General features: G+C 32.3%; 4 protein-coding genes across 6 annotated transcripts; 3 read left to right on the plus strand and 1 right to left on the minus strand.

The window, feature by feature from the left end:
- The first annotated feature begins 8,320 nt into the window (after positions 1–8,320).
- LOC130799943 (nuclear transcription factor Y subunit C-1) lies at positions 8,321–12,571 on the plus strand. Of its 2 annotated transcripts, XM_057663244.1 has the most exons (3): positions 8,321–9,265; positions 10,888–11,031; positions 12,326–12,571. In XM_057663244.1, the coding sequence occupies exons 1-2, from the start codon at positions 8,505–8,507 to the stop codon at positions 10,913–10,915; spliced, it is 789 nt and encodes a 262-aa protein (XP_057519227.1). In that variant the 5' UTR covers positions 8,321–8,504; the 3' UTR covers positions 10,916–11,031; positions 12,326–12,571. The 2 variants fall into 2 exon arrangements, with proteins under 2 accessions (XP_057519227.1, XP_057519228.1); XM_057663245.1 differs by lacking the exon at positions 10,888–11,031.
- Positions 12,572–14,630: 2,059 nt separating this feature from the next.
- On the plus strand, positions 14,631–16,348 carry LOC130799946 (protein transport protein Sec61 subunit gamma-1-like). Its single transcript, XM_057663248.1, has 3 exons — positions 14,631–14,874; positions 14,970–15,085; positions 16,117–16,348. Exons 1-2 carry the CDS (start codon positions 14,781–14,783, stop codon positions 15,083–15,085), a joined length of 210 nt encoding a protein of 69 aa, XP_057519231.1. The 5' UTR covers positions 14,631–14,780; the 3' UTR covers positions 16,117–16,348.
- A 2,504-nt stretch (positions 16,349–18,852) lies between these two features.
- Positions 18,853–20,079, plus strand: LOC130799215 (probable methyltransferase At1g27930). Its single transcript, XM_057662323.1, has 3 exons — positions 18,853–19,747; positions 19,877–19,931; positions 20,013–20,079. Exons 1-3 carry the CDS (start codon positions 18,853–18,855, stop codon positions 20,077–20,079), a joined length of 1,017 nt encoding a protein of 338 aa, XP_057518306.1.
- LOC130799944 (TITAN-like protein) lies at positions 19,183–27,106 on the minus strand. 2 transcript variants are annotated; one of them, XM_057663247.1, is made up of 8 exons: positions 26,799–27,106; positions 26,522–26,648; positions 26,104–26,401; positions 25,903–25,973; positions 23,594–23,633; positions 23,050–23,471; positions 20,741–20,832; positions 19,183–19,321 (listed from the first exon to the last, which is right to left on the minus strand). In XM_057663247.1, exons 1-7 carry the CDS (start codon positions 27,065–27,067, stop codon positions 20,779–20,781), a joined length of 1,281 nt encoding a protein of 426 aa, XP_057519230.1. In that variant the 5' UTR covers positions 27,068–27,106; the 3' UTR covers positions 19,183–19,321; positions 20,741–20,778. The 2 variants fall into 2 exon arrangements, with proteins under 2 accessions (XP_057519230.1, XP_057519229.1); XM_057663246.1 differs by having other exon boundaries at positions 26,089–26,401.
- Between the last annotated feature and the right edge of the window lie 890 nt (positions 27,107–27,996).

Raw genomic sequence — 27,996 nt, forward strand, 5'->3', positions numbered from 1 at the left:
TATTGGGTTCTTAAATAAGTTTGTCACACTTCCTTAATATTAGGATTTTAGTTATAGATATTAGTATAAATATATGTAATATGATAGTTTTGTATGATAGAAAAATCAAAAGTATAGGAAATAAATAAAAATTCTCTTTATATATTTGAATATTTTCTTTAGAAACGTTTGGCTTTTCCAATAAGAATCATGAGTATAATATTTTGTGGTGGACAATATCTTTTTATTTTTGAAAACTATATTGTAAAAGTATTTCCACCTTATTCATTTTACGAATATAACGTGTATTTGAGATACAGAAAAAAAGCAATTAAAATGACAAGGTTTGTGTTTCTTATATATATTTTTTCTACTAAAGCAATTGAAATTGTATTAAAGACAATTTAGATGCCAAAATAATAAGTGTCAGAAAATTTAAATTAAGATAAAACCTTATTTATAGGACGTTGTTAGGGGTTTAAATAAGTTTGTCACACTTCCTTAATATTAGGATTTTAGTTATAGATATTAGTATAAATATATGTAATATGGTAGTTTTGTAAGATAGAAAAATCAAAAATATAGAAAATAAATAAAAATTCTCTTTATAAATTTGAATCTTTTCTTTAGAAACATTTGGCTTTTCCAATAAGAATCATGAGTATAAAATTTTTTTTGGTGGACAAAAAATATTGTAGAAGTATTTCCACCTTATCCATTTTACGAATATGACGTGTATTTGAGATAAAAAAAAAAGCAATTGAAATGATAAGGATAAGGTTTGTATTTCTTTTATATATATATATATATATATATATATATATATATATATATATATATATATATATATATTGTTCTGAATTTCATTATTCGATAAATTTAGAATAGTTTTAATGTCTAGTGACATATTCAATAATAATCAGTTATATTATTTGTTTCAACAGTATTGCAAAACATCTATCCTACGCTTTTGAAGAAGCTTTTTTAATTAAGATGTGATTTCAGTCTGGCGAAACAACTTTATGAAGAAAAAGAAAAGGCATGGAAAATTGTACGTAACCTCAATGTAGAAGCTGCGGAAAATATTTTTAAAATAAAAAATCAGAACAATGGAATGCTAAAGATCGATTTGCATGATCTTCATCGATCTGAAGCGATTGAAGCAACAAAGCAACGTCTCAAAATAATTGAGACCAACTCGGATATATGGATTGATTCATTTGATGGTTCCAACCTAATAAAACCAATTTGCTTGGAAGTCATTGTAGTATATTTTATTTTCACTTTTAATTTAAATTTAAATTTAAATGTCATTCTTTCCAATATTTAAGCAAACAAGATAATAATAATAATAATAATAATAATAATAATAATAATAATAATAATTATTATTATTATTATTATTATTATTATTATTATATATATATATATATTTATATATATATACATATATATATATATATATATATATATATATATATATATGTATTATGTTAACTTTTGCATTTTAAAATGTTAAAGTGTAAACTTGACATTGCAGGTATCAGTTCTATGAAGACAGACCAGGCGTAATTATGGTTCGTCCTAAGTTACGAGCCATTTGATATTAATGTTGCCATAATTTTAGATTATTGGAATTTTACAACTTAGGAGTGTAAATTTTTTCTTAATGCATTAGTGTTATGTAAGCATTATATATTAAGTTGTAAATTGTTTTCGATGATCACCAATGAAAAATATCTGAATATATTTAATAAGTGATATGAAGATATTATGAATATATTCAACTCTTCAATATGCGGTAATTAACATTTATTTGAAGAAATACGACTCATAAAGGTTGTTTCCACATTTCAATTCCATGATTTGGTTGAATCAGTTATCATACATGCCTTTCCGTGAGTTCTAACTCATATCTGATGATATAAAGCCATAAAAGAGAAATATTAATGACAAGTCCTTTTAGTTCGACAATGGTTTAACTATTTCATGTTAAATGTAATGTAACGCTTATAAATTCTTGTGTATTTTATATAAATAAAACTATGAGATTACAAGTAATTATAACCTAATACAAAATTTTAGAAATTAAAATTACAACGAATTTAAATAACTTAAAATATATATATATAATCTTTAACCGAATATACTTTAAGACAATATTCTTTATAGAAACTTGATACCAAACCAGCCAAAATTATTCGTAAGTTCAACAAGTATGCCTCCAAGGAAGGACAAATGAGAATAAACTAGTGTCCAACACCCACAAGGAATGAAAGAGTCTACCTCAAAATCCCATTATTGTCATTACGTATGTTCTAAATCTCACAGACAGCCTTAGCATTGAGACTTTATGCCGCTCCCCAATCATCCCGAGCTTTAGAGAAAATTATTGGGCAGTTATGTGATCGTCTCTCAAAAAATAAGCTAGTTACTGTCTTAGAGAAACGTGTAGCAGCCCTTTCGTAAAATCCTTTTTTTTTCTCTTATCTTTCAATTTCCATTTTGTACGCAATTCCTTTTTCTATAATTACATATCTTCCTTAAACCAAATGTTTAAATTTTTTTCATAATCAGTACCTATTAATCCTTAATAAAATCCCTTTTTTTCCTCTTATTTTTCTTCAATATTACTCTTAAAAAAGTCATTCCATTATATATGAAAATACCAAAATTAACTACCCTAAGAGCTCTTTTTACTCTATTTGTTTCAACAAATATAGGAAAAGATACTATAACATATATTTTGCGGTTTTTTAAGAAACCCGCAACATATATTGTTATTTTTCTTTTTTTCTTTTTTTGTTTAATTCTAATAATAATCCAATAATAATGTACAATGTAATAAACAATGATTAATCCAATAATCCAATGATAATCACAAATAATCACCAATAATCTCTTTGTAATAATAGACTCTCGATCGTATATATAATATAATAATATGTACGTACATATATATATACATTAAAGTCCTAAAAATCGAAACTAATTACAATTTACCAAAGACAAAAGTTAGCAAGATACGCGGCGATCTCTTCTTTTATTTTGCGCATTTGTCCATTTCTCAAAGGGTGTGTTTCCCTTGGAATGTCGTATAAAACCTATAATATAATATAATATTAAAAGATTAATAAACATTAGATTTTACAAATAATATAGTAAAAATATATATTACAATTTAAGAACGTAACAAATATTTACCGCATCTATGTTATCGACTCCAACCTCCTTCACGGATTTTATAATATCGTCCATGTATTTCAGAGTGTAGTAGCCGCAATCAACGGAATTAGAAGGTTGTCGAAAGCACTAAGAGAAAATAGATGTTAGTGCCAAAAAAGCTTAATAACACATAAAATCTCAACTTAACACGTAATTTCTAGCATATGACTATGATTTTCAATACTAACCACTTCAACACAATAATCTATACCAAATAGTGTTGTGTGCCAAGTTTCGTGCAAACCAAACCAAGTTTGAGCTACTTTATGCGCAAAAGTGCCAAAAACGCTTAAAAATCCTTAAAATCGCAACTTAACACGTAATTTCTAGCATATGACTATGATTTACAATTCTAACCACTTCAACACAATAATATATACCAAATAGTGTTGTGTGCCAAGTTTCGTGCAAAACAAACTAAGTTTTAGCTACTTTATGCGCAAAAGTGCCAAAAACGCTTAAAAACCTTTAAAATTGATACTTAACACGTAATTTCTAGCATATGACTAAGTTTTTCAATTCTAACCACTTCAACACAATAATATATACCAAATAGTGTTGTGTGCCAAGTTGCGTGCAAACAAACCAAGTTTTGAGCTACTTTATGCGCGAAAGTCCAAAAAAGCTTAAAAACCCATAAAATTGAATAGTGTTGCATTGTGTAACTTTATTGCTGTCCATTTCGGAAATGTGGCTCTGGATATAGATCCCATTTGTCCACGCATTTTCTTCATTGTGCTGAAACGCATGGGAAAAGTAATACTATATGTATATATATATATATATATATATATATATATATATATATATATATATATATATATATATATATATATATATATATATATATATATATATATATATATATATATATATATATATATATATATATATATATATAACACTTAATTAAATCAAATTGGTAAAATAATTAATATTCCGTACGCATTCAACAACGCTTTGAATTTTGTGTTGCGAAGCGGGCTTTGATTTTTGTAATGAATCGAAGACGTGCACAGTGTTTGTTAAAGGACAAATGACCAAAAGTATCCAATGCAAACTACAAACGCAAATTTAAAATCAACAAATTAGAGATTATGTGAATTTAAAAATCGAAAGATAAGTTCAATTTCAAAAATTAAACTTACTCTTCCACACATGGAGCCAGAATGAACGTGTGTTTAGATGCAAGGGAATTAGTCAAAGAAGTCTCAATGTATGCTTTGACGTCATTTGGATCATTTACACTTTTAGTACCCAAAATCGACTCAGGACAAAACCATCCAATTTTTATTGGAGGTTCGCAAGAATTTAGCTCCTCAAAAGCCGCACTAAGTCACGAATAAGAAATATTTGTCAGTAATTCGGTTATTAAAACAATTAAACAACAATGCCTAACTTGTAAGATAATGAACATCACCTCATGTAAACATGGATAAGAGAACTGTTCAACATCTCTCCTCTCAAAAATTGCCCAATGTCACTAGGACCAATAATTACAAATGAGCTCTCTACAAAGCAGAATTGTTCCTTCTACAGGTTTAGAATGATTGGGTCCTCCTCACTTATGCGAGATGCACAAGTGTGCAGCCATTTGCAATCTTGAGAGAGATCTTTTAGCTCCGCATCAATCAAAATTGAAGTGCTTGGCATCGACTTTGATCCAGTCAACACCTTTGCTGAGGAACCGATCTCTCTCCTAGATCCCTTTGGACTCTTTTGCTATTTCAATTTATACAATTAAATTAGTGTAAGCATAAAATTAAAAAATAAAAATAAATAAGGTACAAATGATTATTACCATGTTAGTGAATCGGACCCAAGCATATGGCCATGTGACGAAACTACCTAGGGCGTCTGATAGTTTCTTAAGGCTCCATTCTAGCATTGGAACCGGGAGTGAGAAATCTTCAAACCCCTTTAGAATAATTTCTACGGTCACACTGATGTGGCCACTTGTAATAGGCATCGAATGCACTGTTTATCCCTCTTTGGTTTGCTGGGCCACACCATATGCAACCTCAGTTAAGTCGTCATCACTAGCAACACCTAACTGAGGCAGCAAAAGAGAACAAGGAGTCGCCTCCTGAAAATTGTGTCGTTTAGTATAATAAGCATCATAATAAAATATTAAAACGCGTTGCAATTTAAATTAATAAGTGCTTATATATTTAAAAACTATGTACCTGTACCACTGGCTCCGGAGTTGGCTCCAGATTTTGAGCAACGGAGTACATGGTCTCCAGTGTGGGGTTTTTGTAACACCTCTAAATTTTCAACCCCTTAAACGAAACCATAATCGTGAAAGAAGGGAGGAAATTTGGATGTTACATAAAAAGAAAAGAAAAGAAATAATTAAAATAAATGCGAGAGATTAATTAACAAGGTGAGTGAGTGGAAATTGCGGCAGCATATAAACATTAAGTGTGGATTGTCGCTTTATATTAAGATGATGTGAACCGTTATTACTCAAAGTTGGTGTAATAACACAGTCGACATAATCCTTTTATTCTTTGCCGATGGAAAAACTTGTATTATTGTTGAATTGACGATTACGCTTGGTGTTGAATGAGATGCGTGCGTGCTAGGAGTAATTGAAAACTTGTCGTGAATGGATGATAGTGGTTACTTTGGTTTCCAGCTAATATGACAAAGTAGTTAAGTGAACTTATAAGTTCTATTCCTAACTTGTATAGGTTCCCAGCCCATCTGTTCATATAAAAAGTGACATATATAACAATTAGTATAAGTAAATCAAAGCCAAAAAATACAAAAAATAACAAGAATATACTTAATAATTTCAAAACTCACCACAGCATTAGCAACCTTCTTTGTTCATGGATCATTAATGGTAACTTTACCACTTGCATCTCGGGAATGAAGCCCGCAATACCAATCTCGCACCCGATCTCCAGCAGGAGTATTCACGGATGCGGAGTTAGTTGTAGATGAGGGCGTGGATGGACTTTGATTGGGGTATAAACCCGCATCCACCCACTCTTTTCGAACTTAATCGTATGTTTTTGGGCCCAAGCGATGGTAAAACTTCATTTTGCTTGCTGATTTAGAAGCTTTACCACGCTTTTCCTAATTAATCAATAGAAATCAAATGTCATACATTAGTTTTATAATTGAATCAAAAGAAGTAAATTCAAATCAAAAGAAGTAAATTAAAAGCTATAATATAATATGGAATACATACAACTTCAATGGGAGTTGTTCTTTTTGTAACAAAAGCCTCCCATTCCTTCTTTGATATGTGACCCCATATTTCGTAGGGAATCTTCGAAGGTGCTTGCTCTCCACTTTCGTTTCCCGTTTTGACCTTTTTGGTTGTACGGGCATGTTCTTCGTGATCCAGCCAGTTACTAGCTTGGATTTGAAATCTCTAAATCTTTTAGCAACAGCTGAAGGAAACACATTTTTCTTCTCCTCATCGCTCTCGATGTGAAAAAGATTCTACAAAAAATTATATTTATTAGTGTCAATTAAATTAATTTTAAAATGAAACTAAATGAATAAAAATAGTAAAGTTGCTTACCATAGTATCATTCCATAGAGAGTTCTTCAAACCCTCTGGAACCTCGTTCCATGCGTACTATATGGAAATCTTGCAGATACATCGGCCCACTTGTTTTTCATATTGCCTACGCCATTTTCCGCAGGGTTGACCCAATGCATTGTATTCCAAATGCATGGGTTCTGTGAGTTTGAGGTTTTTCGTAGGACCTCGTCTTTTTTTTTTCTTACTGGTAGTGGGAGCATCCATTGGTGGGGCATCTTCAGTCTCAAAATCATTGTTAAGTGGTGGAGCGTCTTCAACCATACGCTCGTATCTCACAATTTGGTCCTCTTCAGTGTCGTAACTATGATGCTCATATTCCGAGGTCTCAATCTCGGGGACAATTTCGTCTCTGAAAAGATGCATTGTATATCAATACCTGAAAGTGTATGAATAGAAATATATTAGAACACAAGCTAAGTAATATTAAGAATATGACTATGATTTACAATTCTAATACGTTCAACACAATAATATATACCAAATAGTGTTGTGTGAGGTAGTTAAGCTTGTTCGAAGCCTAATACTAGATGTTAGAACTCTATATAAAGGATCTCCTCACTTGTAAGAGGGGATTTAGATTTTGTCAATAAACATTCTTTCATGTAATTGTTTGCAATTGCTATCCTGCGTAAGTCTAATACAAGTAATGCAATGTTTCAATTGTAAAATCAGTACCAAGAACAAGATACAAAAGAATGCACACTTTCTGACAACAACAAAAGAAGCAAAATTTCAGATGCACAATCAATATGCACTCACTGTTATTCAGGAAACAGGTATAGATGAATTAATACTTGATGATGGCAGTAGATCATGCAAAGACTTAAATGCACAAACAATAACAAGACTCAGTAGAAATGCAGCTAATTAGCTCAATATAATACACTAACAAACAATATCAAAATCATTTAATTCAACCCCTCAGAATTCAAACAAAACTTAATACACTACATTCACGAAAAAAAAACACTAACAAACTCATTGAAGTAACCTAGGATCAGAACATCAGAATTCAATACACTAACAAACAACATCAACTCATTAATGCAGAGCATCAGAATTCAGACAGAATTCAGTACAGTAACAAATAAAATATTAACAAACAACATTAACAAATGCATTCGAAAAATAAGGTAGAAACACGCAGGTGGAATTCAATAAATTTGAAACAAAACATAAAAAATCAGAATTTAGGAAAGATATCACAAATTTTTTTTCTTACAAAGGGGATTTGCAAAATAGCTTATTGGACAATTTAGTTTATTTTAATACAATTAGAGAGTGAATGGTCAAACTAGCTAACACTAATATTTGGCAAACCAACTGGTTGAAACAGTTTATTGGTGTGAATAAGCGAATTTAAAATCAACTAATCAATTTAACCACTGTAATCAGCTATTAACTATTAACTATTAGTTTGCCTAACATCCAAAAATAATTTGTCATTAAAAAATGATGGGTCAAAGTCAAGTTTAACAAGTGGGCCAATAACACCAATTTTTTATAAAAATAGCTATCCAATCCAAAAAGCCCAAATTCCATCCACATCACACACCGAAAAATAACTATAAAAAAAAGGAAAAAAAAAAAAAGAAAAACGACCTTTCCAACTTTCGAAATCCCACACCATCTGAATTCTCATCTCCGAAATCTGTACTTCACTCCTTCTTCCCCTGTGGCCTCTAGCTTATCTCCCCTTTCTCTCTCCTCTCCACATTCAAAACCGTCTGAAAAAATGGAGGGCAACCAACAACCACCACAACCACAACCGTCACAACCACCATTACCACAATCCACCGCAGGTTACCCACCACCCACACCACACGCAGCACAGTACCACCACCTTCTTCAACAACAACAACAACAACTTCAAATGTTTTGGTCTTACCAACGTCAAGAAATCGAGAATGCTAACGATTTCAAGAACCATCAACTTCCTTTGGCTCGAATCAAGAAGATCATGAAAGCTGATGAAGATGTTCGTATGATTTCCGCTGAAGCCCCGATTCTTTTTGCTAAGGCTTGTGAGCTTTTCATTCTTGAACTTACGATTCGTTCATGGCTTCACGCTGAAGAGAATAAGCGTAGGACTCTTCAGAAGAATGATATTGCTGCCGCGATTACTAGAACCGATATCTTTGATTTTCTTGTTGATATTGTTCCAAGAGATGAGATCAAGGATGAGGCTGCTGGGTTGGGGATGATGGCTCCTACTGGGATTGTGCCTCCTACTGGGATTGTGGGACCCAGTGGTGTGGGTCCAACTGCTAGTGGGGTCCCTTATTATTATCCTCCAATGGGACAACCTGCGCCTGGGGTTATGATTGGAAGGCCGGCGGTTGATCCTACTGGCGCTGCGGGGATGTATGCGACTCCGCCTTCCACCGCTTGGCAGAATGTGTGGCAGGGTGGACATGCTCCTGGAGATGATGGTTCTTATGGTAGTGCTGCTAGTGCTGGTGGCAATAGTGCTCAGGGTAATCTTGATGCTCATAGGTAAATTTCTTTAACTTTTTTATTAATACTTGTTTTTTTGTTTGGATCTGTAATCTGTTTAAACGGATTTTTAACCCTAATTTGTATAGGGTTTGTTTTGGAGGATTATAATGTTTCAGTTTGCTAAAAATGGTGATTAAAATAATTCATAATTCTATATTAAAATCGTTCATCAAATCATATGCACTCTTTTCATCGGAAGTTGATGATCCATCAAGGGTCAATCGAAAACAGTCCGTAACTAATTGTATTGGGGTGATATAAGTATATAACTGTATTTCAGTTTGCTGCTGATGTAGGTTATAATATAATATAAATTTTGGCTTTTGGGTAAGGGACAGGGTATAAGTTTTTGTTCAATTGACCAATGGTGGCTTTTGGGGATTTTTTTTTTCTATACTCTACTGTTGTTGCTCATAGTAGTACCTTAATTCAATAGTTTATGATTGCTAGGTTTGCTTAGTAATCACTTTTTGTCCAACAATTACTTTGCATTTTATTTTTTTATGCATAAAAACACGGTTAAGCATAATATAAGCTTACAACGTGAAAACAAAAAGTGTAAAAACTATTAAAAAAATTCATTAGTTGCAGTGATAGTTAGGACGGATCAATACATAACTGAGTTAATCAGAAAGGGTTATAATGAGAACTTTATATGTAGTAGTGGTAGCATGCTGATGGCTGATAAACTGATACTTAAGTCCTGATCTGGTTTATTGGTTTTAAGGCCGGGATTTTGTATGGTGGAATGCTTGTAGCCTAACAGTTTTTCAGGTGTGGTGAAATTGAGAAGGATTTGGTAAGAAAGCAAATCAGATATTGAGAAACTGAGAAGAGTTTGGATTGGATCGAGTTTTAGTTGGTTAAGCTGCTTCAATGTATTATATGATATTATATTAAGTTGTGATGAAGGGCCTAATGTTTCAGCTGAGCAAAATAGGGTGTTTTGCAAAGATATATGAAATGTAAATTGAATCTAGTCAGGATGGGTGTGTCCATATTTGCCAGGAGCTCATAAAGAATGGAGTCGGATCAGATATTTTGGTAGTCATGATGATGCTTACTGCCATAGACCATGAGTATCACAAGTTTAAGGTTACTTCTGATGTATGTATAATGTTCCGGGGCTGTATTTAGGTTTCTTCCTTGCCCCCTTATGATTTGGGTGAAGATTACCTTTCTGCATGTTACGAGTTCAGTTATCTAAATGTATTGAACTGTTTGAACAAAGTCAATTCTTTGAGTTTCTTTTGATGTTCTTTTTCTTCTTATTTATGCCCGTCTATGATATAATAACAGAGTGCATCTATTACAAATAGAAGATGTTTAGAAAGTGAAATGCACTTCTATGCTGTCATGTTTTGACTTGTGATGCTCTCTTTTGCATGTGAATAAATATCTATAGGGGAAGATTGAACAATAATCTCTTTGAATCTTTGAGATGGCTATGAACAGTCTGAGTGATGGTTGGTTGTGTTATTAAGTTGGAGTGAACATCATTGTGGATAGATGGAAGATGAACATTTAGCCTTTGGGTTCTCTATGTTTGGTCTTGATGGACCTTTCCCGGCTTTGGTTGGCTTGGTTGGCTTGGTTAAACCTTTTCTTTTATGACTCAGGTTTCTTCAAGAGTTCAAGGACTGGTAACATGGGCACAAGATACAGCTGTTGATTGAATACTTAGGAACAGTAAAGACTATAAGTTGACTTGGATAGCGTTCTAAAATAGTGGTGACGATGCAATTCAAACTCTCCTCATACTGGTAGTGCTTTTGTAACTATACTATATTCCAATTGTTCATGTTGTTTGATATTTCTTATTGTGGATTGTTGTATGATCGTAGTTGGGTGTTTTAATTAGAGGCAAACTTAACATGAAGATAAGAAAATGGATCATACTCATCCAAGTAAAAACATAGTATGTTGATGGGAAGGGATGGTAGTAGTAGTAGATATGTCGATGTCAAAGGATTGAGTTTGCTGAAGAAAGAAAGGCAAAAAGGAGTTGTGGTTTGGTTTGGTTGATATGATATAATGCTTGTTCTGAGCCCTTAGCTATCAATTTATACAACAATCGATTAGATGCAGGGCATCTCGACTATGACAACAACCGCAAAAGAAAATAAAACTCGAATTATGTCAAAAATGCATAGTTGAGTCCTATGTGATATGCTATTGTTTTCGGTTCCTTGATTGTCATCCTGATTATAGGAGCTTGTTTAAATGACATCAAACCTGTTGAGTTCATTGGGATTATCTTTAATTATCAATTAGATTTTGCACAATCAAAACAGTGGTTCTATGAATTTGGAGGCTTTAGTCTATATAGACTTTGCTGGTTCTTGGCCTTTCGTTTCAGTCATGTGATTTTGTACTGACTTTTAGAATCACATCATATTTCATGTTGATGCCATCTCTTTTCTGAGACTGTACTTGTCTACTATTGTTTGGATTATGCTATTCTTCCATTTTCTAATATTCCCTCTTCCATGTGAATACAACTTTGGTGTTTTCAAAGAGTGGTGCAAAACGAGGTACTTTATGGGAAAGTGGAAAAAATTATGTGGATGAGATGAAAAGATAAGTTAAATGCATACTTACAAATTAAATAGACTATTGGTCGTGGCTAAATAGTTCTTATGAGGCGGATTGGAATGGAAGTTGTAGCAATTTCTAGGGACGGAGGGAGTTGCACCGATTTTTCTTGAATCTTTTACTGTTGTGATGCTTCCACAGTTTTGGCATAGGCATTTTCAGCTGACCAAATTTAGCTATTATCTTGTGCTTTTATGCTACTATGGTTTGAATCTAGTGATATCTAACTCAAATTCTCCATTTTCGTCTCTGTAACCTCGTTTCAGATGACTCATTTTGTCTCTTTCAATGCATTCAATATGAGATCGATCTAGACTCCTATGGTTCTCCGATACCAAGCCTTCATTATATAGTCTTGTGTCTTGTAACTCCCTTCTAAAGCAAGTCAGTTGATAATGTTAAATTGTGCCTTGAATCATGCTACCTTAGTATCTAATTATGCAATATATGTTTTGGTTGCAGCTAATTGATTCATTCGCCGATATGTCCATGGGTGGTTGTAGGATGATGAAGCTTGCAGATCTCTGTCGGATTTTCGCATGTTTAACAACTCCTAGACCAAATCCTGGTATTAGTTATTTGCATATAAACTGCTAATGTAATGACTCCAAATACTGCAAGAAACATTTGTATTTGTTCAGAGGCAGACAAACCCTGAAAGGATATTATTCACTCTATTCATTATATTTGCAGCGCTTTTTTGCATTACTAATTTTGTGTGGCTTATGCGCACGCACATCATATTCGAGTTTAACAACGATAGATAAAGTTATTGTTGGAACCACAAACCCCGCGCTCTTGGTTTTACGAACAAGTCAAGGATGTTTATGGATGAAAATTTTGACATAAATTCTTGTGAGAGACAATCTTTAATTAGGTTGGCTTATTTTATATTTTTTAAAATATTGTAAGTATTAAGAATGATATAAGTAGATATTTAAGATATTGAAAGTAGGTTTTAAGGATACGATAAGTAAGCATTAAGAATAATGTAAATAGACATTAAGAATACGGTAAGTAGACATTAATCTTTAATGGGTTGCACTTGAGATATGTCTCTCAAAAAGACGATTTCTCAAGAGATTTAGCTGAAATTTTGATGCATAGTGCAAACCCAAAGTTCACACCTATGTTGGCTATTAAGGATGAATTAAGAGCACCAGCAATGGGCTTACAAATAATGAAACAGGGAGGCAAATTGGTATACCAAACCAATGCCAACACCCTTACATAAAGATTGATATATTCATCAAATGAGGGTACCTCAATATTAGAAAAGTAAGTACTTTTTTTTCTAAAAAGGTGAAAAAAAGACCCATACATTAAAAGGGGTTGGGAATTTAATTCATTATTTGGGTATTTATGATAACCTATCATTGCACAATAATTATCAAAATATGAGAAGGTAAATTTAAAAGATTAATGAAAAATTATGCGGTAAAAAATTTTGAGGTTTTCCATTTATAAAAATTACAATTTTTACTTTAATTGTATATTATTACAATGATAATATTGTAATACCCAAGCACCCATAATCATAATATAAAATTTTGAGGAAAATCTAGTTCAATTTAAAGCATTAGAGTAAGACCTCTTCAACATCTTTTTGATAAATTTCTTCAAAGTTGGATCATTATTAATAGAGGGAATATCCACAATTTTAGGTGAAATGAGATAAAAATTTTCACCATCAATATTATAAAAAGAATTATATGTCAAGTTAAAAGTTATCAAGATTTTAAGGTATTTAAACACTAAAATTATGTTAACCATTATGTATTGTGCCTTAAAAGTAGAGTTAGAATAATTTGTTAAACCTTTACAATTGTGAAAAAAAAATTCATAATCCAAATTGAAATTTGTTTTTTGCGGTGTTCTTGATTTTTTGTTCTGCATAGTCTGATGTGATTTGTATTTATTTATTTCTCAGGCATGTATTTTGTTTGGTTTTCATTGGTCGATTTCTGATTATCAAGTACATTCTAATCTCGACTTTTAGTTAGAATTTTAAAGCATTAAGTAGGTATTTTAACTATTTAAAATAAGTATTTTAACTATTTAAAATAGGTATTTTAGTAATACAGTATGTGTTTTTATGTATAAAAAATATATATTTTTAAGTACCAAAATAGGTGTATTAACCATTTAAAGTAGATATTTTAAGTAAAGATGTTTTTGTATAACAATTTTAAGTATTAAATTTGGTGTTTTAACCATTTAAAATAGATATTTCCAAGTACTAAAGTAAGTGTTTTTAAGTACTTAAGTATTAAAATGATTATCACTAATATATTATGTTTGTTAAAGTTAATAGTTAATTTATAAAATATGCTTGAACGATAATTAGTGTTAATAATTGTAATGTGACAAATATATAAAAGCGAAGGATGCATATAATCATGGTGTTTTAGGGAATTATCAATCATATTCCGGAGTTTTGACATTTTATCAATTGTATTCCTAATTTTTTTTATTATCAATTATGGTACGCTCGTCTTATTGAACGTCTTACACCTATATCCTTTTTTTAACTTTTTCCGTTTAAAATCGTCTAAAACTGTTAACTTTTTTTGCTTTTTTTTTTTTAATTTTTCATTTGAAAAATAAAAGAAAAAGATAAAAAAAAGTTAACAATTTTGAATGGTTTTAGAAGAAACAAATTTTAAGAGATTATAATTATAAGATGCTCAATAACACGAGAATGCCATTAACAATAAAAAAAACTTAGGCAAAAGTACCATTGATAATTTGCTTTGTTTTCATGGTGTAATTGGTGTTGCCAAGTTTGACCTTTGAATACATTGACCCGGCAAATAGTGGGAGTCTCGACTTCTGCTCGTTAATCACAGAAACCATCGAATTTCGAAATACTCGATCAATTTCCAATTCTTCTCCTAGTTTTATTTCTGCAGCTTCAATGGATGCCTTGGATTCAGTTGTGGATCCTCTCAGAGACTTCTCCAGGGACAGCGTCCGCCTTGTTAAACGTTGCCACAAGCCCGATCGCAAAGGTATTGATCCCTATCTTTCTTCTCAAATCTCAATTAACAAATTAGGTTTTCAATTTCATTTTTTTGTTCTGATTTTGCGCTTTTATTCGTTTTAGAGTTCTCTAAGGTTGCGTTTCGTACCGCAATTGGGTTCGTTGTCATGGGATTTGTTGGATTTTTCGTCAAGCTCATCTTCATCCCCATTAACAATATCATCGTTGGATCGGTTTAGGTTAGATCTGAATTTTGTTTCTATTTCTTGTCTGTTACCGTTTTTAAATTGTTTGTCAATTGTCATACAGATTTGTTTCTATATATTTATAGAATCATCATGATATAATTTGCTTGTTCAGTAATAAAATACTTACATTGCTGTTCTGCCATATTGTGAGAGTTCTTGTGCTTACTGTTCTTATTGAATAGAAGTATATTCAAGTAGCATTGCCAATAGCAGGTCTTGAATTTATTTTTTATTGCTTTTTTTAAAAATAAAATAGAAATTAGGGGGGCATGGTTTTTTTCCTTGCCTAATTTCTGGGCAGTTACTTGCGCCATTGTATGAGAAACCCAACTAAAAAGCCTGCTTCTTCAGGCTTTGATAGTATTAATCTACATCATGTATTCCTATGCCTTGTTTGGTTCTTGATGTTCAATGGTGGAAATGACAATGAGAATTTCATGTAATTTGGCTTACTTGTGATTATGCTTATTCTACACCTATCATTTTTTTCACAAAATTTATTCTAATATATTGCCAATTGAAAACGAAAAAATATATAATTTGCGATGAGACAGTAATACATTTCATGAAATTTATCATAAAAGTTCATTTTCATTACCACTGGTTATGACTGATCATCAAATGGGACCATAATTCTTTACTATAAGGCTTTTTAGGGTGAGAAGTTCTCTTTCTTGGGAATGCAAGCTCTGTTTTCGTGATCTCTTGAATACAAAGAAAAGATTTACTGAGTGGTATCTGCTATCCTGTGTCTGTGTATCATCATCATCATACCCAGTATTTCCCCCAATAAGATACTATGGTCAGGGTTTGGGGAGGGAAAGATTGTGGCAACCCATACCCATAAAGGAGGATGCGGCCAAAGTGTTCCCTGACTAGAGATTAATCCTCAAATTGATAGGTCCCCGCAACGTAGAATACTGAGTGAAAATGAAACTACCAGCTGTGTATCGTGTTGCTTAATGGATTTATTTGCATAAGCAATCGCGTGATGTACTAATATGTACAATTTTGCATTTCAGATTTTAGGTTAGGCGAAGAGTCGAAGAGAGAGCCAGAATGACAGGAATATACATTCTTTTTATTAGAATTCTAAACTGAAAGGATTCGTCTCAATTCTTTGTGTGCTAGGGTAATTTTATTCTTTTAAATGTATACTGGTATATTATGCATCAAATTCAATTGCAATGAACCATGTATTGAATAATTAAAGGCTTAAAGCAATGTGTATTTTGAATTAGTGGTTTTGTTTCATCATGCTTGTGCTGTTGTTTCTGTTGCATTAATCAATTTGTGATTTCCAACAATGTTAATCAAATAAAATTCACGAATTGTTGTATGTGACAGTCTCATTGAGAGTCACATCTTATATATGGGTTAAATAACTCATCTAATAAATATTATGAAAATATGGGCTTTTTATTTAAGGTAGTCTCACAGAGATACGATTTCTCATAATAGTAGTTCAATAAGATTAAAGTGAGATAATTCTCTCAAATTTTAATATCATAAGTCTAGCCAAGACTTAAAACAAGATCTTAAAACATACATGGTCCAATTGAATCTCGGCTTACGTAGGCCAATTCAATAGCAAGTCAGTTAGGCCTAAGTAACTAATCCAACCACTCAAAAAAAAAAAAAAAAAAAAGTAACTAATCCAATAATCTTAGCGAAAATTTGAAAAAACTAAGACAATTGGACAACTTATTTCCCAAAATAAGCTCCGTGAAAACTTATTTTCCAAAATAAGCGTCAGTACATCCAGACCAATGCTTTGGATAAGTCGCTGTTAGTAACAGCGAGAGAAGGAAAAAAAAAATTAAAAGACTTAAGTCGCTGTCAACTCCTTAAGTCGCTGTTAGTAACAGACTTAAGTCGTTTTATTTTTCCAGTTTCTTCTTCTTCCTCATTTCAGTTCGCGTTTTTTTGTTTCATTCGACATCTCCCTCGTTTATCCTCCATTAAAATCACATTCAATCTTTCAACTAAATTCATCAAAGTCGAAGTTGGTACCACTAATTTGTTGTATAATCTTCCTACATCGAAATTAAAAATTAAAAGTAAAACTAACATAATACATAATGTTACCTTTAGAAATTAAGAGAAGAAGAATGATGTAGAATTGATATAATGAAGTATGGAAAATGAATGAGCTATTTATAGAACATCATTACAACGGCTATTTTTCTAATTAACAACGGCTACTTTACTTCGTAAAAAAAAAAAAGAAAAAAAATTAAAGGACCTAAGTCGCTGTTAGTAACAGCGACTTAAGTCTTTAAATTTTTTTTTTCCTTCTCTCGCTGTTACTAACAGCGACTTATCCAAATCTCTGGTCTGGATGTACGGACGCTTATTTTAGGAAATAAGTTTTCACGAAGCTTATTTTGGAAAATAAGTTGTTCAAATGTCTTTTTTTTCCTTTTTCTAATCTTAGCTCTCTCACGACTAAATAAATGAAATGAAATTTAACTTATTGATTGATAAAATTCAAATCCTACTAAACTTACATTCAATTTATCATGACTTAAGTAGACATTAATTTCATAACTAATATATATCGAGGTGGAGTTAAACTCGAATAAAAAGATTACTCACTAAAAATAATCAAGGTAGTAATAACAATTTAATTAACAATTTAAATAATTAAGAACACACAATTCCCAAAATTTTGTTAGAATACTATTGAGCTAATGAAACGTAAAATTCCCGTTCATCACATTTTGAAGAAATTTGGTGGACTTGCCCAATACGGAATACCCATATTTAAGCCACTAGTGTAAAATGTACTTAAAAGTTTATTTTAAAGTTTTGTCCCTAAATATTCAATTAAACTTGTATTTATAATGTACTTAAGTTTTATTTGGTTGTTTATACATTTTTATTGTATTATTTTAATTAATAATCAACAGTTCTATTTGTTATATTTCTCCTACAAAGTCCTGATTCTACATATACCATATCGACTGTCGTATAATGAAAATTTATATTTAATTAAGCATTACTTTGAGCAAAATCAATTATTTTCAAAACTAAATAGAGAAAAGGATAATTTGTAAGGGTTTAATTAAGCTTCACGAATCATAACTAATTAACACCCTAAGACATGCAAAAATAGTGTAGTTATTGGTATTTGTGGCTCTTTATACACCCAAGTAAAATGAGTTTAAAAATACTGGTTTGGCAAAAAGCTGAATAACTACAATTCGGCGTGAAATATCAGCTTTTGTGTGGGGTTGACACAAATATAAGTCCACAGTTGTACTATAAACAAACAGGGACATTTCACTAAATTTGTAAAATTGACAGGAGCCTTCATCTTCAAACAATGCATAACAACCGTTTGATGTCAAAATGATACCCATAACACTCTTAACTCTTATGGCTTGTAACCAACCTCGTTTCAATGTGTTCACATCGATCAAAATTTAAATCAGCAATAATGCACAAACCAACAAACTCATCATCATCAGAAGCATCATCATCCCAATGAGTCCCGCCTAAAGATAGGGTCTAGAGAGAGAGGGAAAAAAGACAGACCGATACCTTCATTACAAGGAAATCTTGCTCCCAACATCATTAATTTTGAGCCTAATTAGGTGGGAGGCAGGGAGCATAACAGAAAAAGGTTACCCTTGGAATGGAAGCTAAAGTAAAGTTATAAAACATCAACATAACTAACCATCAATTTTAAGAAGCCCCAGATGTTTGATGCAATATCACATTGAGATCACATTAGAATAGATCCATAGAAACTTATGCCTCCAGAGGTTTTCACTTCATCGGCTTGTCATTCGATTCAAATCCATCATACAGTCTGGCCCAGATTGGCACTAAATAGCCACAAGCATAGACAGCTGAAAAGAATGGAAATCACTCTTACTAGTAAAAGATTCATCCACATACTTGTTTTCATACTTGCTTGCATGTCCATTTTCAGGCTTCTTCGGTTTGCTATCACCTCATACTCTTCATTACATATCCATGGGTGGCCAGATCTTGTAAAGACCTGCAATTCATTGGATTCAAGTTGCGGGGAAGTCACCTCTCATACAACAGCTTCTTCTCAAAATAGCAGACGTATCACCAAAAAGGAATATCAGTTTATATCAAATATCATCACTCGGAGAGCACCTTGTAACCTCCTAATCTTTGGATGGGAACCCGAATACCTTCATCTGGCAAAGAAAAATGCTGCAGGAATCACTTTTTTTCTGGAGGATACACCTGACAGAACAAAAAGAATGAGAAGATCAAACAAGACCAGGATACACAAGGTAAATTATGGGGTGGCGGCAAAAGAAGCATACACATTGCTAAGACAAGCAAGAGAGGAAGTTGCTTGTGCACCTAATTCAGGAACCCTCGAAACATCAACTTGCAAGTTGGCATTAACAAATTTGCCAGATGAGGTATACACATACAAATGGGATGTGATAATTGTTGATGGACCAACTAGCGATGGACCAGAGGCACCTGGAAGGATGACAGCCATCTACACATCGAGTATGCTGGCTAGGACTGGGAATATCACAACAAATGTAGTAATACATGATGTAGATCGGATGATAGAGAAATGGTTTTCCAGGGAATTCTTATGCGATGAAAATTTAATTTCATCAAAAGGGAGATACTGGAATTTCGGGATTAAAGGTGGGGATCATACTTACGCCAGCTTTTGTCCTCAAGGATCATAATAAAAGAAGGTCCCTATTCTATTCTTAGACGACATTGTACTAGTAGAGTAACATTAACAATGCTGTAAAGTATTTACACATGCAGGACAGCGTATAATATGTATTATACACTTTGCAGCAAACAGTAGGACTATTAGCTGGTTATGACTCAATGAATTCAGCAGCAATCCAGGTATAGCGACAAATGAAAAAATGGAAGTATGAAACATAATGCATTACAGGATAGGTGCCTCAGAGATAGTTGTCAAATTTACTGGCATGCAAGACTATGATCGTGTACAGCAGTAACAGCCAGGCATTTCAATCCAGCATCTCCGCTGTGATAGACATATATTTTTCTACGCTGTTTTTGTGTTGATCATTTTTGCAAATTTTATTCATATAGAGCAGCACACATGGGCATGTACGGATTAACATTTATTTCATATTTAACACGGGATGTCCATCAACCATCGACAGAATATAATCAACTCATCTTGTATGTCTATCACATCTGAGAAGATCTTCAAGTGAATATGTCAGATAAAATGTCATAAATATAATCAACTCATCTTGTATGAAACCGTCTCACTATAAGACAAACCCATATAATTAACTCATTCCTTTAATTGATCACTCTAAAAGTTTAAGTAATCACTTTAATAGACTAAGTGTACATGGGCTAGCCCAATAGAGACAGTCTCACCATTAGACTGTTTCATTTAAGAATTTGTGAAATATTGGTAACCATCATGATGCCAATTACAGTATTCTAAAGGGATGAGGTTGCTGATCTTTGGGATTACAAGTAAATATTAATTAAAATTTATACAACATGATTCCTAGATCAGGAAATGAAAACCTGAACTAGCAGGTTCACATTGCCATGAAGATGAACAGAATGATCAAAGATCCAGAGTGTTTCAAGTGAACAAAAAACAACAGTATGTGCTAAGAAAGAATAGCAAACCTGTATTATTCACACTTGTCACCAGGAGTTCATTAATATTATACGGTATCACAGATGTTCTGAACATCTGCTTTATTGTCTGTATCTCGTCGCTGAAAATACAAAGGAAAAAAATGAATTAGCATTAAGAAAAAAGGCAGCTTAATAAATTTGATAGATAATAATTGAAACAAAAGAAAAGATGTGACAAAGGTATAACAATTTCCACAAGTTTTCCTATAATCAGTCCCATAACTTCAATTTAATCAAACATTGCATCTGACATTTGAGGATTTTCAGGTTTTGATGCAATTTTTAAAAATTACATTCATGTTACTCGGACTATATGTTTCAACTTAAGTATCAATATAAGAATCTCAATACTTCAACATGAGCATGAACACAATAAAATAGCCTAGTCGTACACTTAAATGCAAACCTTAAACCAACATGCATACCAAAGCTCATGCAAAACATCATCAAACATTTAAACTATTTAGTAACGGAAAGCAAAAGTGTTTATGTAAATAGCAATCAATGTCTTAGTAGGTAGGTTTTCAACCGATTCAATGTCTTTCTTTCAGTTATTAAGTTTTAAAGAGAGAAACAATAGTTGAGAATAGCAACTCAAATGACCAACTTATGCATATTCCTTTCAAGATTTCTGCACATTAATACATTAAAAGAATCTCTTTATCGCTTTCTTATCACTTATTGTTTGTTTGTGCTTGATTTGTTATTCTAAATTTGCTCTTTGAGTTTCTTGAATTGATTTTATTAGTTTCTGTCTCTTAAATTTCTGAATTCATGTCTAAGTTCAGGTTTATATTTGTTTTACATATAATCATGTCTCGTGAGTAGATTTTACACTAGGGTAGTAATCCTGAATTAATTCAAGTATTGGCAAGAGAAATATATCATGCTATTTATGAATTGCTAAGTTGAAGTCTATGCAATTCAACTTAAAAGTATGAGACTTGTTTAAACTTCAAACCAGTATAGTCAACCATTAAACCAAAAGTAATGGAGTTGAGGTCTATAGGGTCAAGGGTGTGCTAATACTAAGGTCTACTCGGCATCTCATCTCATCTCAGGAAGGACTAACTAGATTTGTTCTGTGATTTTTGTGAGTAATTAATTGATTTCATTTTGGGTGTTCTAAATTTCTACTATAAATTATGCATGCTAGAGGAAAAAAATACTATCCCAGGTCGTAATTATTGATATTTCTTGTAATTACTTGCATTCTTAATTATTATTTTTAAATTTATTCACCCTTCTTCAATCCAACGTAGATTAACTATTAGGAATACCAATATATGTTCGACTAGTTGGCTACAAATGCACAGTATGTTGTCACTAAAGTAAAAATGAAATGTAAACCACAGATTTTGGCCACACATTCTATAACCAATGGTGAATCAAAATGAAGAATAATATGCTTGTTTTCATGCGTTTTGTGAGAGTTTTGAGGTCATATCAATGTTGCATAAGGCTAGGTAATACAACAAGTGCAAAAAATGACAAGTATAATAGTTTGCAAACTTCGACGTTAAGACCATTTTGATCAATGTAAAACGAGTTATGTCGTATTACCTAATCTAAATCACCTACACCGTACCTAAAACAAGATCCAATAATGAGACAACCTAAGATCTGAAACCATGGAAATCCGATCTCCAAACCATATTTAAAATCGAAAACTTCGGACTGAATCCCACATTGAATCTTTGTTAATGAAATTCTAGATTAACATATCCGAAATTACATTTGCAAATATTTTTTTTTCAAACCCAAAACTATATATAATACCATATGCCTTTCTTTTCTTTTCTTTATTTCCCTTATCTTTTCTTTTTATTTTATTGTCTTACATTTTTTACTGATTTCATTTTTTGTTGTAAAATAAAACTGTACCTATATTCCTATGTTCGAATTTCATATCAAATAACATTGTTGACTGCTCCATACCAATGTGAATTGATATTGATTGCTTTAAAAGAGTCAAAGAATTCTTACAAGAGTAATTTATGGTTTGAAACATAATAAGCCAAACCCAATTAAATGTCAAACAAAAAGCCCATTTTTCCAGGTCTACTTGCAAGGACATGCAAACAAATACATCAGTTTTCAAATATGTTTACAACAGCTGAAAAGAAGTTGTCATAATCTACTGCCTCCTTTGGAACCATAATTGCAGTTGGCAAATAGCAAACAACAAATCAAACGACAATCACTCGTTGGTAAATCAGAACTATGAAGACGATGTCGAAAAAAATTAAACCATAGGCAGGCAATAAAAAGTGATTCAATTAAAGCATGGAATTTACCATTCGTTTACTGATATAAGGATGTAACTTGATCTCAGGCTCAGACTCAGCTTGACTTTCAGGTACCGGCACATTTAGCTTTTCCTTTTTAAATTCTTTCATGGATTCTTTACGACTACCTGATTGCCAAACTCTACCGAAATTCGGAAGCCAGTTATCATTCACCCCATTAACAGTTACTTCACCTTTCTTCTCCATCTCCAGTTCCAGTCTCCTTTTCTCTGCCCATGCAGCTCCTACCCTCTTGGGATTTAATTTACTGGTTTTTTTAATATTGTTTTGAGCACCAATCAATCTAGACCCACTCCATTGTCCGTCACATGGCCCGATTCCTTCAAGCCAAGGAGGCACTGCCTCAGAATGAACATTTTGTTTGATATCCACCAAACCTCCAGAAGAAATTTGAGTGAGACTCTGGTAACCTGAAGAGAATAAAACCAGAGCGTAAAAAAATACGAAGGACAAACAGAACTACCAGCTTTTAATCCTTCAAAGCAAGATCAACAGTACTGCAAAATAGAAATTTTTGGAAAAGGCAATTTACCCTTAGCAATGGGGTCCCTGATGGCAATACTTTGACACACCTGACAAGACCATCACAGAATCAAGGTACAAATGATTGGTAAAAGTATTAGGTGCATATATTTTTTTATAAAAAGAGCACAAACGGCTAGTATGGAAATCTTTATAGTGAAAAGATCTATTGGTAACTAAACTATTGAAATATGTAAAAAAAATAATGAAATTTTGACTTAATTTGAATGTTTATTAGGGAACTAATAAAGAGTGACCATTTACATCGCTCTTCATTGTTATGTGAACGAAAAATAACATGCACATTCAATGTAGAATTACAATAAAATTTATATTTCCCCCAATTCCATTAACTTTTAATTCTATATTGATTGTTTCTTGAGAATATTATCAAGTTTTCCTCATAAACTTCATATGTCAAGTTGTCAAGTACCCTTTAGGCATCAAGCAAATGAGTAAAGTGAAGCTAGGGCGCATAAGGAGAAAGTAGTTGATGAGTTGTGAAAGAGTGTTACATCAAATCAATTTGTCAATGTCAATAATTTTTTGATTGTATGAGTTACTCATTGAGTGCAATATTGAAGGAAGTTAAGAACTTTCAACAAGGTAATGCTTGCATTTTACACATCCTCTAGAGGGGAGTTGAATTCTCATTTTTTGCATCCTTCTTACATAAGAGACGTTACATACGATGGGTAGCCATGATAAAAACAGTTGCAGATTGAATTGTGTGCATCATCGAAGAGGAGCTACATACCTTGTTACGGAAACTTTCACATGAAGTTACAAGCCTAGTTACTATCATTAAGTTAGGAGTTACGAAGCTTTATTGTTCAACATTGATAAAACCTAAAAGTAGTGAGTGCACATGCCTATAGCCCATCACTGAGAAGAAGGTTAAAACTTGTGAATACTTACTGATTCACATCAATGAAAGCCCCTTCAACTTGGATATACAAACTAAGGAGTCTCATCAAGTTTCGCCACAACAAGCTCGGTGACTAATCTTGATGAGTCAAAGTTTTAGTCTCTTTGAAGATTAAATAAACATGTAACACCTTATTAGATGTGGTTGTTACATGGAAGAAATTATGAGTCATTTTTGGTGTTTTATTAATTCTTAATTGAATGAAAGTAAAGCCTCTAGTTAAAAGTGTAATAGGAGCTCCTCAAGTCATGTGCTAGCCTTAGTGCAAAAATATGATTTGGTCACGGTTGCGGTAATGGTATTGGTAGCAAACGGATTTTTCAATCTATGAGTAAGGTTTTGCGGTTCTATTGGACTAAAAATAGGTCGTGGTGAGCTTTAAAACATTTACAATACATTGTAATACGGTGATAGTGGTGATATTTTGCACTGCTGCAAGCTTCCTAATCCATCATAAAGATAAGAAAGCCAAGCCACATGAAAAAGTATCCTTAATTTGATCAAAAACCTTCTTAATTCTCTGTGAATACAAACGCATGCATACCTTTGTACAACCCTTTCTTTTGTTTTGATGTACTATTCGTTGCAAAAAAAAAAAAAAAAAAAAAAAAAGTTTTCAAAATTGGAATCCAGTGTTAAAGTTGCTCAGAATCCCCACCTAAACTATTACTTTGTGTCAAGGTCTTTCTATTTGTTCTTATCTTTCCTTATACTCACCAAAACAATCCTAACCAAAAAACACATCAAGAACAACTCACCAAAATGATCCTAACCGAAAACACATCAAGAACATAAATTGGGAAAAAAAATGGTTTTAACAATACGTTCCAACTAGTAAAGTTCAATTGTGTTCGGTAAACGCAGTTTAAGTTAGTAAGTTCAGCATATAAAAACCTGAATAGTGAATTGTAAGAAAATAGGACACTGATAACCCCTAGAAACTTGAATCTTTAATTTTCTTCATGAATAATTATTGCTTATAATGAATCAATAATCTCAATTAAACTCTTTCTAGTGATCATGTTCATTAAATCATTGCTAAGATGTTATCCCTAGGCTTATAACCTTAATTTCCACTCTCCCTTCTGTACAATAATAGTTTTTTCACCATTAAAAAATCAATTTGGACAGGAAGATGCATATTAAGAAATTACGTAGATATTGGGCAAACTCGAATTTGGTACCTATCTTACTTTTTCTTCTCCCTTTGTTTAACTACTAGTTTCTTTCCCTTCTTCCTTTTTCAGTGCACGACAGCAAGAGCAAGACACATTGAGCTCACAAATTTTGGCAAGTCAAAGCAAGTATGTTGAGATCATTGAGAAAGAATAAATTAATCAATCAAGGTTGAAACTGACTACAGACACGCATTATCAGCAATACCAGCTTACCCCTGTTTTAACAAGATCATCAGCCGACAAAGTTGATGCACTCAAAGTGGAGGGTTGTTGCCTACTTTGACCTGAGATAAACAAATAGCACAAACATGTTTTTTTTAGATCTCCATGATGAACATTGTACAAAGGGTACAACCATGAAAGTAATACACACACTGTTGAAAATAAGTGTACCCATACATGTTAAGCACCTACTTTCCAAGATAGATTCTGGGGTGCCGGGTGAATGTGAAGCAACATCAGAAAACACTGGACCAACTTTGCCAGCCTGTGCAATATCTGGATGATATACCTGGCAATTCTCATTTGTGGAATATAGTAAAGGCATAACATCTTTTGAAATACTTGATTCAAGTAATTGAATATCATTTTGTTTAAAACTATTCATGACTTCATAATTTGTTTGGATATCATTTGATTGCCCATATGAAGAGCCACAATATGTCTCGCTTGATGATGGAGTGGCCATCAATGATTCACACTTCTTTTCCCACTGCAAATTAGTTATGGCAAGAGGAAAAACATGAGCAGACAGAAGGCCATGGAAATGAAATCAAAAGACATGGCGTACAGTGGCTAGTAATACTATTTTTTCAGGTAAATAATGAAGTACCTTAGCTAACTCAGGCTCAGTAATTCTAAAAGAATCCAGTTTATCCATGCCACCTCCATACTTCCACAGAAAATGCTTCAAATTCTTCAAATGATCCTTGCTTGCTAAATGCTTTATTGCATTACTTCTACAAGCACATGAAAAAACAAAATCCCCAAAACAATGGAAGAAAAACGCAACAAAGAAATCATACATAATCCAATCCACATTCATGCTCAAAAAATGACAATTCAAACAAAAAAAGTGCGAAAAGAAAAAATCATTAGTTCGAAATTACCTAAGAAAGGAACTCTCAGACTCGTCAATGTCAAAATCACAAAAGACGCACCAAAGACGATCGGTTGAAGGCTGAGAAGGAAGTCGTAAGCTAGGGTTTTGGAGTGAGGATCTGATGGAAGAGAGCTTTTGATGAAAGCGAGAAAGGAAGGAAGAAAGGGAATTTCTATGGCGAGGGAAGAAATTATGGCGACGACCTTGATTGTGATTAATTCTGCATAATTTGCAGAGTTCATACTCTGATGTTTCCCTATTCGCTTTCTTCTTCATCTTCTTTTCCCACACTTTTTTGTGATCATGAACCCTATTTCCATTTTAAAGTTGGGTTTAAATACATATTTGAAATAAAAAAATAATAATAATTTATATTTATTGTTATTTTTTTAAGGGTTTATTGTTATATTTTAGTATTTCATTTTTTATTTATTAGATGATTTTTGGTTTTTTTTTTGATGATGTGGTTGATGTTTATTGCTCTCGTATCGCTGTCGTGTATCGTGATTAATGTTTTAAAGAAAATTGAAAGTTCACAAAACTATTGCATTAAATTAAATTTGCTTTAAATCGAATATGTACTACTATCAAGATCGGTGAAATTGATATTAGTTCACGATTTGAAGGGTAATCGCTATAAATGGTAAAACAGTTTGATTTAAGAATTTTTTTAATCCAACTCGATGGTTGATTCGAAATTGAAACTTTTGCTATATAATGAGTTATATATTGAAAATTTAATGGGTATGATGATGAAAACTTATTAAAATTGGAATTTATACTTTTATAACTTATCAACTAATGAAATAAATGTAATAAGATATTTTAATACGATTTTCAAAACTTTTCTTAATAAAAATGCATTTTGAATATTGCCAGTAGAACTCTTTTTTTTTGTTTCCTCGAGACAATGATTTGTTGATAAATACTTCTATAATTTAAGAATTATTTTATCATTTATATATTAATATTTTATATACGTTTTAGTCCTTTTTTTTGACGAAAAAAGTTTATAATAATTTTTTTGTAAACCTTAATTTTTATTGGAACCCCACAAAATTTGTTTAATAAGATTCACATATTAAACAAAAATATTTGCATTCAAAAATTTTAGAAAGCATGAACAATAAATCCTCCAGGGGATAGGAGGAATCGATCCTGTAATTAAAGGAGTCTTTGAGAGTCTGCGAGGTGATCAACCGCAC

The sequence above is a fragment of the Amaranthus tricolor genome, chromosome 14 (genome assembly GCF_026212465.1).
Source record: "Amaranthus tricolor cultivar Red isolate AtriRed21 chromosome 14, ASM2621246v1, whole genome shotgun sequence".
Lineage (NCBI taxonomy): Eukaryota > Viridiplantae > Streptophyta > Magnoliopsida > Caryophyllales > Amaranthaceae > Amaranthus > Amaranthus tricolor.

Excerpts from the sequence above, each read along its gene's own strand:
- LOC130799944 (XM_057663246.1), bottom strand. The coding sequence starts at position 27,067 with ATGAAGAAGAAAGCGAATAGGGAAACATCAGAGTATGAACTCTGCAAA. Across the intron at positions 25,974-26,088 it reads GGAAAGTAGGTGCTTAACAT|GTCAAAGTAGGCAACAACCC; the intron begins GTATGGGTACAC and ends TGTTTATCTCAG. Across the intron at positions 20,833-23,049 it reads CTTATATCAGTAAACGAATG|CGACGAGATACAGACAATAA; the intron begins GTAAATTCCATG and ends TTGTATTTTCAG.
- LOC130799943 (XM_057663244.1), top strand. The coding sequence starts at position 8,505 with ATGGAGGGCAACCAACAACCACCACAACCACAACCGTCACAACCACCA. Across the intron at positions 9,266-10,887 it reads GGTAATCTTGATGCTCATAG|GTTTCTTCAAGAGTTCAAGG; the intron begins GTAAATTTCTTT and ends TTTATGACTCAG.
- LOC130799215 (XM_057662323.1), top strand. The coding sequence starts at position 18,853 with ATGCCTCCAGAGGTTTTCACTTCATCGGCTTGTCATTCGATTCAAATC. Across the intron at positions 19,748-19,876 it reads CTGGAATTTCGGGATTAAAG|GACAGCGTATAATATGTATT; the intron begins GTGGGGATCATA and ends TTACACATGCAG. Across the intron at positions 19,932-20,012 it reads AACAGTAGGACTATTAGCTG|GATAGGTGCCTCAGAGATAG; the intron begins GTTATGACTCAA and ends AATGCATTACAG.
- LOC130799946 (XM_057663248.1), top strand. The coding sequence starts at position 14,781 with ATGGATGCCTTGGATTCAGTTGTGGATCCTCTCAGAGACTTCTCCAGG. Across the intron at positions 14,875-14,969 it reads CCACAAGCCCGATCGCAAAG|AGTTCTCTAAGGTTGCGTTT; the intron begins GTATTGATCCCT and ends TATTCGTTTTAG.